Below are 12,321 nucleotides of genomic sequence, written 5' to 3' on the forward strand. Positions count from 1 at the left end.
ATAGTTAGCTTTTTCAACAATTTTTAAGAAAGACAATCTAAAATATAAAATATAAAATGCAAAATAAATCTAATATTGATTTTCTAAACAAAATATTGAAGATTGACATTAAAAAGGATTTATTAAATATTGATATTGGAAATAATTATTTATACTCTAAATAAGTTTATTAAAGTTATAAATTTTTCTAATAAAGGAAAAACAAAATTTAGAAGATTCAATAAATTCATTAGATATTTAATTCCAACATATTTGTTCGATGCTCATCCGTAATAAATTTACAAAAACACACTTTTAACATACTTCAAAATAATACTAAAATTAAATCCATATTAAAAATATACAGAAATTATATAAAAATAAAATGTTTTTGTTAAAATATTAGAAATATTAATTGCAATATAGCCTAAGGTTATTATTTTTAATAATTTTGAAGATTCAAAGCTTCAAATTCTTAAAAAGTTTTAAATGTCTTCAAAATTTCGAAAAATAAGTTTGTGTAGATGGCAAATTCATTCAGAAAATACTAAAAATATTATAAATAAAAAGAATTAACTGTGATATATGTATGCTTAAAAAATGTGCAATTATTCTTGAAGTACAATTTTGAAGTATTATGACATGAAATATTAATATAAAAGAATTTTAAAAAAGTCAAGCAGTTCTTAGTATTAAGAAGTACTAGTATTAAGTATTAATACTATTAGTATTACTTCTATCAAAAGCGCCTTGTAAACCCTAAGGGGAGGGGATTCAAGACACTAAAATTAGGCGTGCTATTAATGGTGCAATAGTTATCGAGATTCCGGGGCTAGAGGGAAAGAAGCTCGCGAGTTCCCTGAGTTCAACATTGGCGGAGGTTCTTGGCCAAGAAGCAAAAGTGGGCAACTTAAACCGAAGCTGGGCTGCTCTTGACATGCTCAAACAATACTCCGTAGAGTCTAGTGTGGGACTTTGTATAATTTCGGAGCCTCTGGCTAATGTGATAGAGAATAACAGATGGTTCTCTAGTGAGAATCATCTGGCCTCAATTTATTGGATAGAAGAGCACTCATGTAATAGGATTTGCAGATTTGTTGCTCGTTCTACGAATTCTGTAGTTAAACTCGGTAAATTGTATGTTGTATCGTGTTACATTTCTCCTAATGTCTCAATAAGAGACTTTGAGGATTTTTTGGAGGAACTAAATAATTACGCGAATATTCTGCGAGGTCCCGTATTGCTCTGCGGAGATTTTAACGCGTGGTCACTGTTATGGGGCTCTAACGGCACGAACGGTCGCGGAGTATTACTTGAGAATTGGTCGGCGGCTTATGATTTGAGACTTTTGAATGTAAGGGGTCTTTGCACTTGCGTCAGGCCTCAGGGCAGCTCGGTTGTTGACCTGACCTGGTCCTCCGCATCGATGGTTAATAACATCTTAAGTTGGTCGGTATTGGAGGACGTAGAGACTCTCTTCGACCACCAATATATAGAAATCATCCTTTCTGATTCGAGTATTGGTTCAAGAAAAACAAGTAAATATAAATTACGTTGGAATTTTAAGAAAATGGATACCGAATTGTTTACTAATGCTTTAGAGTTCTTCTCGAACGTAACCATACCGGAAGAAACTTTCGGTAGTCCAGTTCTGTATGCAAAATGGTTAAAAGAGCTAATGACCAACGCGTGTAACCTTTCGACTCCAAAGGTTTCAACACGTAATAATAGAAGATCCGTGTATTGGTGGTCGGAGGAGATAGCTACGCTCAGGAGCGCGGCTGTTCGTGCTAGAAGGCTATGGACTAGAGCCAAAAGAGGAAGGGGCAGCCCAACTGATTGTGAGATAAACGTTATATAGAGTGGGTTACAGATCTGTCAGGAGAGATTTGCGCAATTCAATTAAAAGAGCGAAAAATAGATCTTGGAGAGAGTTGATCTCCACCATAAATAAAGACCCATGGGGTCTTCCGTACAAGATCGTGCTGAACAAAATTCGTAAGTCCGGTCCCACAATGTCGGAGACTATAGATAGGAGCAACTTGGATAGATTGCTTAACTCGTTGTTCCCCCGCGGTCGGGTTGTCGGAAGAGATCCGAACATACCGATCGAGGAGTGGGCAGATGGATCGGAGGTAACCATGAATGACGTTGTAGAAAACGGGATTAGACACACTGCTAAAAATAAGGCACCGGGGCCTGATAATATCAAGGCTACTGTATGGAAGAAAGTTCCATGTATAGTTTTGGAGCACTTGGGGAGGATTCTAACCCTCTGTTTGAGGGAAGGAGTATTCCCCAAGGAGTGGAAAAAAGCGGTATTAGTGTTAATACCTAAAGGAATTGCCAAGACCCCGGAGGAGATCAGGGCGCGTCCGATCTGTTTGCTCGACGAAGTCGGTAAAACGTTCGAAAGGATCATTGCCGAAAGGATTAAGAATTTTGAAGCAAATGTTCCACACTTAACTCTGTCAGAAAAATCTTCATTGCAAATTAATCTATCACACAGCTGTAATTAATGTTTTAAAGATAAGGTGTAACATAGATTTTTACATGATGTAATAACTTTACTGTTTTCTTTAATTGGTTTGTGTTTAGCTTTGAAACGCGTTGATGCCATATATTTGAAATCCAAATATTTTCACTATTCTAGAATAATGAAAATAAGTAATGTTTTATTCTCAATTTTGTTTTAAATAACTTAAGCAATTGTTTGAAATATTCAGTCACAAGTGAATAAAAAAATTAATAATTTCAGCAGAAAAGGTTGGCAACATAATAATATAAATAATTTTACGTAACATTAAGTACAGTTTCCAATAAGGATTGTTTATAAATATTAAATTAACATTTATGTGAAGTTAAAATTTATAATTAAGTAAAACATTTCACATTCACATTTCTGATAAAATTATCAAATTATTTTTAATAAAATCTTGTAATTTGAGAGAAATGTGTTTATTAGAGGAACTACTGAAATAGATTTATCTTTCGTTTAAAAATTTAAAGAAAACAAAAATTCTTTATATATAAAATTATTTAAAATTTTTCCGACATCGTATCTGTATATGCATTCTAACAAGTCATGCATTGCATCAACACTAATATTAATTGTTACATGAAAATTTGGTATTGCATTATATACGCAATTTTGTACGCCAAAACATTTTTCCATGAAATGCAGTAAATAATTCGTTTCTGTTCTTAAAAAGCTGACATTTTCTTTAACTTTTTTTCTAAAACTATCCTCATAACAAATTCTACAACTGTTTTTTGAATTAAAACTCTTAGTAAAATCTAAAATATAATAGTATTCAGTCCAAAGTTGTCTTCTACAATATAGGCTAAAGTAAAGAAAATTTGTTTTTCTTGACCCCATTAACATTAATAATAATTCTAAATTTTGGTAAATCTGTAATATGTTCAATATTATAAAAAATTTTGTTTCCTAATGACTTATAATCTTGATAATTATGTATTTGAAACAAAAAGATGTTCTTTAGCGTACTTGAATATTTATCTGGTAATCCAAGTATCCAATAAACTACTCCTTATTTATGATGTATTAATTTATGTAAACCTAAAGAATTATTTATTTCCAAGTCGTCAAAGTATAAAATTCACGGGTGTTATTTTTTTTTGTTATTTTACATTCAATTGATTTCCAAAATGGACTATTAAAAAATATAGTGTAATTGCTCCCTTTTTACATTTTTTTATGACACAAAATAAATTCAGAAACGTTTGGAAGTTCAAGAAATTTTACTAGAACTATTTTTAAAGAAATAAAACTTGGTTTTTTTCTCGCAAATTACAGTTTTTCTTACAGTAAGTTCAACTTTTTTCGGTGTTAGAAATTAATTAAGAGCAAGTAATGAAAGTTCATTAAAGCAATTTATAGATTTTAAATATTTTAATGCTAAAATTTACTTTTGATAAGTTTAAATCCATGTTTAAAAATATTTATGAATGTGCATAAATCTATATTATCATTAGATCTATTATTAATAATGGTTAAAAAAAACTGAAATGTATGATTTATATAAATGATAATTTCGTGAACTATTTTTCTATTCAATGAACCGTAAGCATATAAAATGAATCAAAAAACGATGTATTAAAAACTTTTTTTTGAAAAGTAAGAAAATATTCATATTTTTTGGTTTTGTAATATCAGATTCTTTATCGTTTCTTAATACTAATACTTAGTAGAAGCGTAACTGGCATATCGATCAATAAAACTGAATCCATAATTCCGAGTACTAGCAAAAATAATCTATCTGAAAACATATCGATCTCTCCAATTGTGTTAAAAAAAATCAAAACATGAAACTGATTTTGATTTTCCGACACATGTTACAGTAGAATTTCCTAAAGAGATTGAATATCTCAGACGATACAAATGAGCTAAATTTAAAACATAACTGGAGAAATAAAAATACAAGACAAACAAAAAAAAGAACATATTTAGATATTTGTCCGGACTGGGATATTGGCAACTTAAAAAAGATAAACAAAAATTAAGGCAAAGAGAAGAGCAACACAAAGTAATTGGTTCGCAAAAGAAATTTATTATTTTTATACAAAAATATCTAAAATCGCGAACGTTTCGGTCCAATTTTTTGAACTTTCTTCAGTGCGAAAATATTAGTTAAGGACAATAGCTTAAGACGCAGATTATACCTAACATCAGGAACGAAATATAATTAAGAATATTTTTCATACAGTCATAAAACATAGTCGAAAAATATAAGTTACAAGTATAAGACAAAAAAATTGGATATAGAAGTAAACTAAATAAAAATAATTGTTGTAACGCAACGCATTAGTATATAAAAAACTGTTCTTAATACCCGTATTCATAGATGATCCTTATCTTAAGGATTGAGGAAGCCTTATTGGAGGATTCCTTATTTTATCAAGGCCTCCTTGTTTCATAATAAAACCTTAAGACTTCCTTCCAGAAGTAAGTTATTTTCTAGGAACTTTGGTAAATTATAGATTTAATTTGAATTGTGTCAATGTTCAGAGTGCAATTTGAGCAATGACAGCAAATTAATAATAACCTATTTTTCTTCAACTAACTGATCTCTCATCTCTCATATAATATTTTTAATACAAAATTAAGTGCAATATATAAGTGTATAATTATGGACTGTGAATCAAAAAATGTTCATTACACGGAAACGGAGCGAATGCTCCTTGCTCAATTAATATCAGAAGAAAAAGCTATCGAAAATAAAAAAACAGGAGGTTCCGATCTCAAAGATAAAGCTGCGGCGTGGGAAAGAATTACTGCAAGATACTGCAGCCAAGGCTTCACACCACGTACCAGCAAACAACTTAAAAAATGCTGGGATAATATGAAAGTATGTTAATAATAATTTAATAATTTTCTTAATATATGTAGTTAATATATATTTACATTCTTGTTAGAAAGGATACTGATATTAATTTATGAAACATTATTTTAGAAAAAAGAAGTTAAATACTTCGATAAAAGTGCAGCGTCTTATGACAGGTGGAGGCGTTCCACCAGCAATGCCCGCTGACCCAGTCATGAATTTTATGGATGCTACCACTCCAAATCTAGACGTTGAAGTGTCGTGTTCATTTTATAGTTCAGCTCAATATATGAAAAAGAATGTATGATATATTTTCGTGTTTATATATAATATTTCTTGATCTGAAAAAAACCGTTTTTCAAAATATAGCATTTGTTACAATTTGTACTTATCTCTTTTCAGACCATATAAAAAGTAACTTAAAAAGGCAGTTAATAATTTCTAGTGATGACGAGAATGAAGATTCGATAATAATAGGAGATAATATAGAAAATGTTTCTTCACAAATAATTCTGCATAAAGAAAATTCTACAAGCCAAGATTCAATGTGCAATATAAATAAAATTGCTGCGTGCGAAACTATGAAAAAGAACCCAGCAAAAATCCTAGCATCCAAGATTGATCTTCGGAATATAAAAGATGAAAAAGAGTTACGATTAATAAAGTTTCACGAAGATTCGATAATAATAGAAGGTGATATAGAAAACGTTTCTTCACAAGTAACTCTGCATAAAAAAAATTCTACAGGTCAAGATTTGATATGTAATATAAATAAAATTGCTGCGTGTGGAACCATGAAAAAGAACCAAATCCCAGCATCCAAGATTGATCTTCGGAATATAAAAGATGAAAAGGAGTTACGATTAATAAAGTGTCGCGAAGCAATTGAACAACAGCGGGAACTTCATTCAATGAAAATGAAAGTTGCTCATACGGAGGTCAAAATCGCAATGCTCAAACTTTCAATGGCTGAAAACAAAGACCAAATACAGTCCGAATCCTTACTATAATTTAAAATACATTATTCTATTCTATTATAGTTTATTATAAGTTATTAATTATATTAGTTATTAGTTTATTGTAGTTTATTCTAGTTATTGTGGTTTATTCTAGTTATGTACTCTTCCAGTTCTTGTATTTAAGATACATGTGATTCTTGTTTAATATAGTATATGTTGATTTGATATCGTATAAGTCGCATAAATTTATATCAAAGAGTATGTTGGTAATTAAATGTGTTCTTTTTCGTTTTATGTAAATCTCATGTGTTCAAGTATGTTAATATAAAATTAAATAGTTTTATTTTACATGTGATAATAGAATGTTTTATGTTTTATGAAAAATATACATATGTTTTATGAAAAATGCCTCATTATAAAAGCTCTTCTATGTGCAAGTCCAATGCCATCTTCTTCTCGATTATGAACAGCCTCGAATACTTCATTTTGTATATATTCTTCTTCAATTTCCTCAAATCTATGCTGAATACATATATTATGCAAAACAGCAGTAGCACAAATAATTGCAACCGATGTACTTAGTTTTGTCCTCAAACTGTAATATAACCATGGAAAGCGGCGCTTCCAAACTCCGAATAGCTGCTCAACAATAACTCTGGTCTTCTTATGTGCATTATTATATCTAATTTCCGCATTGTTATTAGGCCTCAATACAGGAGTCAGTAAATATCTTCGACATGCGTATCCACTATCTCCAAGTAAAATCCCATTAAAATGTCCCAATTCGAAACGACATCGAACACCGCTTCGATCAAAGATTACAGCGTCATGCACCGAACCAGGATGTCTCACAACAATGTCCAAAATTTCTCTTTCAGGTCCGCATACAACCTATAGCAGACAAAATATTTTAACTTTAAATTGGGATTTTACTTGAAGATATAGTGGATACGCATGTCGAAGATATTTATTGACTCCTGTATTGAGGTCTAATAACAATGCGGAAATTAGATATAATAATGCACATAAGAAGACCAGAGTTACATACCTGTACATTTAATGAAAACCATCCTTTTCGATTCCGAAACACTTCTCCATTATTTCCTCCAAGATTGGCAATGCGTATATGGGTACAATCGATACAGCCTATTATACTTGGAAAATTCGCTATCTCATAAAATCTATTAGTATTTTGCCTTTGACGCTGTTGTGTAGAGAAGTTTATGTATTATCCTACATGGGATGCTAAAATTGTTGACACTCGTGCAACAATACGCGATACCGATGCTTGACTGTACCCTCTAATATCTCCATTAACAAGCTGAATAAAAAGTATACCAAATATTTTTCATAAAAAAATATGTATCTGACAAGCAAAAGACAATATTTACATACATACTTGAAAGCTACTTGTTGCAGATAAAATCGTAATCCCTATCTAAAAAAGGCATGTTATTGACATTGTTGTCGCTTTTCCGCGATACTAATTGGCTATCTCGTTCGCGCACTTACTTCATTCGTTCGTGCGACTTGCTTCACTCGTTTAATTTGACAGTTTGACAGTTTGACGGTTTTACATGTCACAATTCAGAAGACGAAGAAAGAAGAAAGAGAAAGGTATGTAAAAATTAAATTTATTAAATTATAATTTATTATAATTTATTAAATTATAATTAGTCGCTCGCGAAAAGTTACGCGCCGAACGCCAACCGGGGGTTGACGCCGAGCCGACCGATTATCCGACGAGAATTGCTGGAATAGAAAGAGTTCGAGGCGATCGACTACTACAAGTATGTGAGTACACGTGATAATATACGCGCGTGATATCTCCTACGCCGTCGATCTCAACCGGAGCGAACCAAGGTCCGAGAGTCCGAGGATCCGTGAGAATGTCGAATGTCTCGTGACGTGAAAATATTTGACGGTTCGGTATCGCGAAACGAGTCCTCGGATTCCAGTTCCAGATAAACGAGTTATTTCCTAAAAATCTAATCGAGAGATGCAGATAATGTAAGGATGGTCAGGATGATCGAAGTATTGACCATAAAATAAATAAATTATAATTATAAATATATTATTAAAAAATAATAAAAATAAAAGTATGAAAAAACTATGGCCATCTTATCCGAGTTTACCCTATTGTTTTTTTTTATTACTTATATATAAAGTCATTTTAAATAATGCATTGATATTTTTATATATTTTGCTATTTTTTTATATATTTTATATTTTAATCTGACACATTTTGAAAAACAAAAAATATATATGTATATATTTTTCGGTAATCTTACTTTAATAATTTTCTGTACAGAATAATGAGATAATTAAACTAGTATAAAAAAAACATGGTTTTTTAAAAATCTATAGAAAGTATACAATTGTACATCTTGTATAATTCTATTTGAATTATTTTGTATTTATTAAGATATAATTGATTTTATATATTTATATACATCCTAATTGTTCCAATCTTTTTTAAATAATAACATAAATGTTTTATTTATAGTTCAAGAAGAGTCGAGAGAGAAAAGAAAAAAGAGTGGGAGAAAGAAAAAGCATTATTTAAAATTAAAGAAGAGGGAAATTAAGCAAAAAAGATAGAGAGAAAGAGAAAGATAGACAGATAGAGAGAGAGAGAGAGAGAGAGAGAGAGAGAGAGAGAGAGAAAGCTTCATTTATTATGCGCTCTGGGACAGAGTCCCCTCAAGCGCGAATAAGTTACATAGGTAATTTGTCATACAATTAAATATAGAGAATATATAAGTAAGAAATTACAATATGAATGTGTGTTTATGTGTGGGTGTATGCGTATGTGTATGTGCAAAAGTGTGTATATAACTGTGTATATTAATCCTAGGTGTGTTTATAAACCAATATCCATCATTAATAAATCAGTAATATACCATCATTAATAACTCCATTTCCAATAATAAAATCAATATCCATCATTTATAAGTCTGTAATATACCATCAATAACCTAACATAAAATAATATTATAAGTGTTAATGGTGTAGGTGTCAAGATCCAGAGCGTTTGTGTAGCCTGCATCACCGCTAAAGCATGTCAGAGAGGGGATCGAGAGCGTTTTGAGTCCCAAAGGATTCAGATCAGGCAGACTGTAATACCAGCAAATGCGCATAGAGCTTTTGTTTAAAGACACCCGACGTCTCGACATTCCTAATCTCTAATGGAAGACTGTTCCATAGTTTTATCGCCGACAGCCTGAAAGACCGATTAAAAAGCTCAATTCTACATTGAGGCCTCAGGAGCACATCTGCAGGAGCCCTTGTTGCCCTGCCAGAGGGGGGTGCCCTGTATTTAAAATGCACAAAGAGATGGCGAGGTTGTTTAGTCCGAAGTATATTATATATTAGGCAACCCACATAGTAATTTCTCCTGGAGTCTATCTTTAGCCATTTGAGTTTATCATAATAAGGCGTAATGTGCGCATCTGACCTTACATTGAAAATGAATCTTATGCTGGAGTTTATTGCTCTGTACAATCTCAGATTATTTTCTGCTGTCATATCTGTAAAGGCTGCACAACAATAATCCATGTGCGGTAATATGAGAGAGACAACCAGTTTTGTTTTCAGAGCCTCAGGGAGCAAATGTTTGCACAGCTTAAGCTGGTAAAGGACCGAATATGCCTTCCTCGCCACATTCGCGATTTGTTTCTCCCATGATAGAGTATTCGTGATTTTTACACCTAGATATTTTACCGTTGTGGAATATTTAATGTCCATCCCATCCATTTTAAGCTCCGGAAGCGCAGTTAAATCTATGGCATTGACGTATCTTGAAGTGCCTAAGATTATTGCTTGTGTCTTATCCGGATTCAATGCAAGTTTATTTGCTGTTGTCCACCTCAAAACCGCTTCAATGTCGTCATTCATATTTCGGATGGTGGTAGAAAGGTCTCTAGGTTCACTGTGAACGTACACCTGCAGGTCATCCGCGTAGTAATTGTATTTGCAGTGCTCAAGCACCCGGCCAAAATCTAACAAATAGAGCGAAAAAAGTAAAGGTCCCAGTACAGATCCTTGTGGAACTCCTGCCCCTATGTGAGAAACCGATGAAACTGCGCCCTCCAAATCGTCCCGGACTACCTGAGTCCGTCCTGTTAAGTAGGAATAAATCCAATTTAGAGTTCCATCTGAGAAATTTATTCCCTTAAGTTTCTCGATTAACACCAAATGATCGACCTTCTCGAAGGCCTTAGAAAAGTCAAGGAATACGCTCACTGTGATCATTCTGCTATCAGCCGCATGCCTGACTTCATCTACCATTCTTATAAGACACGTTTGTGTGGAATGATGTTGCCTATAGGCTGATTGATAGGGATCGTAAAGATCAGAAATTTCCAGATGCTCCCTAATCTGCTCACCCACCACTCTTTCTAGCGCCTTCGACAGGGTAGGGAGAATTGAAATAGGCCGGTAATGCTGCGCCATAGTCGGATTCTTGGTTTTGGGAATCGGACGGATTCGGGCCGATTTCCACAGTGTCGGAAAAACACCATTCATCAGGGAATAATTGAAAAGGTGTTCCAAAATAGGAATCATGTTGTGCATTGTCAGTTTCAGCAGTCTCAGGGAGATACCATCCCCTCCAGTCGCATTGGACTTGATCCTCGAAATAGCCCTTCCGATCGACGTTGGCGTAACATACTTCCAGTGGAGATCTTCATCATTAAACTTCCCGGAGAGCAAGTTATTAAAGGAGTTACGGGAGGCAAGTGTAACATTGTCGTCAGATTTAGAGGTTACCTCCCCACTTGCACTAAAAAACTTGTTCAATTCTTCCACGGAGCAGAGAAGGCGTGCTCCGGAATCCCTAGCCTTGACTAGTCCAAGGTGCCTCAATTCGCTCCAAATCTCCCCGGCATTTCCCATGCGATTGAAGACACTGAGATAATAGTCACGTTTCACTGTGCGTACACGACTCTGCACCCGGTTTCGCAGGACTTTATAGCGATTATAAAGAAGATCACATCTGCATCGTCTCCACGCTCTTCTGGCTAAATCCCTCTCACGCATAACCAGGCGGACATTCTCAGTCAACCAGGGAGCCGGTAGATTCCTAAATCGGCGCCTTCTCAACGGAACATGCAGATTATAGATCTCCAGCAACTTTCTATTGAAGATCTCAATCTTCTCATCCATGTTTCCTGAAGTATAGACATCCGACCAGTCAATGTTATTTATGTCCGATTTGAACGACGTAGCATCGAAAACACTCCAGTCCCTGCAAGCAACGAGCCTACCGCACCGTCGCTGCAGCCTGACTCCATATCTTATGTATATAAGATCATGCGCAGATAAGAATGATACATCTTGCTGACCGTACTCCATAATTTTATCCTCATCGTCGACTATACTCAGGTCAATGAATGTGCTCGAATTCCTCAGATGATGAGTGGATCCGAAGGGAACAAGGTAAAGACTCGAAGCAGATATAAAGGCATTTAGCTGCTGACTATCAAAGGTGACATGGTTCATGTCAGCATTAAAGTCTCCAAATATAACCGAGTGCCTAAAATTGACCTGAAGGTCAAGAAACGCCTGGAAAAATTCATTTAGATATCCCGAATTTGGAGGTCTATACACCACAGCCAGTAGTAACTTGGAAGAGTTACTGAACAAAATTTCCGCGATCATGAATTCGGGCCTAACAGCATGCGACCCAGGAGAGCTCCGAAGAACCGCGGCACGAAGATTGTCCGCGATATAGAGAGCAACACCGCCGCCAACTCTACCTACCCTGTCGCATCTGAAGAGCGAATACCCCGGCATCCTAACCATTATGTCCGTAATATCCGTCCTCAGCCACGTTTCGGACATACAAATTATGTGGAAGTCCGAGTTCTCAAAGAAAAGCCGAAATTCATCCAAGTGTGCAAAAAGCGACTGACAGTTTACGTGGCAGATTTTTATGTCCTCTAGGTTGTTAATTTCCTCAGTCATAATTAATGAAAGCGATCCTATCTTTAATTTTTCTGCACAATATTGGACATCTCGCAGCATCCACAGCAGAA

At 34.1% G+C, this 12,321-nt stretch overlaps 1 protein-coding gene across 1 annotated transcript; it reads right to left on the reverse strand.

Moving 5' to 3' along the window:
• Positions 1-6,679: 6,679 nt before the first annotated feature.
• Positions 6,680-12,088, reverse strand: LOC145938788 (uncharacterized). Its single transcript, XM_083042550.1, has 4 exons — positions 9,741-12,088; positions 9,410-9,506; positions 7,332-7,487; positions 6,680-7,174 (listed from the first exon to the last, which is right to left on the reverse strand). The coding sequence occupies exons 1-4, from the start codon at positions 12,086-12,088 to the stop codon at positions 6,680-6,682; spliced, it is 3,096 nt and encodes a 1,031-aa protein (XP_082898676.1).
• Between the last annotated feature and the right edge of the window lie 233 nt (positions 12,089-12,321).

Source organism: Prenolepis imparis, unplaced genomic scaffold (assembly GCF_030444845.1).
Source record: "Prenolepis imparis isolate NDT839.2.m4 unplaced genomic scaffold, iyPreImpa1.0 SCAF_1, whole genome shotgun sequence".
In the NCBI taxonomy this organism is placed as follows: domain Eukaryota; kingdom Metazoa; phylum Arthropoda; class Insecta; order Hymenoptera; family Formicidae; genus Prenolepis; species Prenolepis imparis.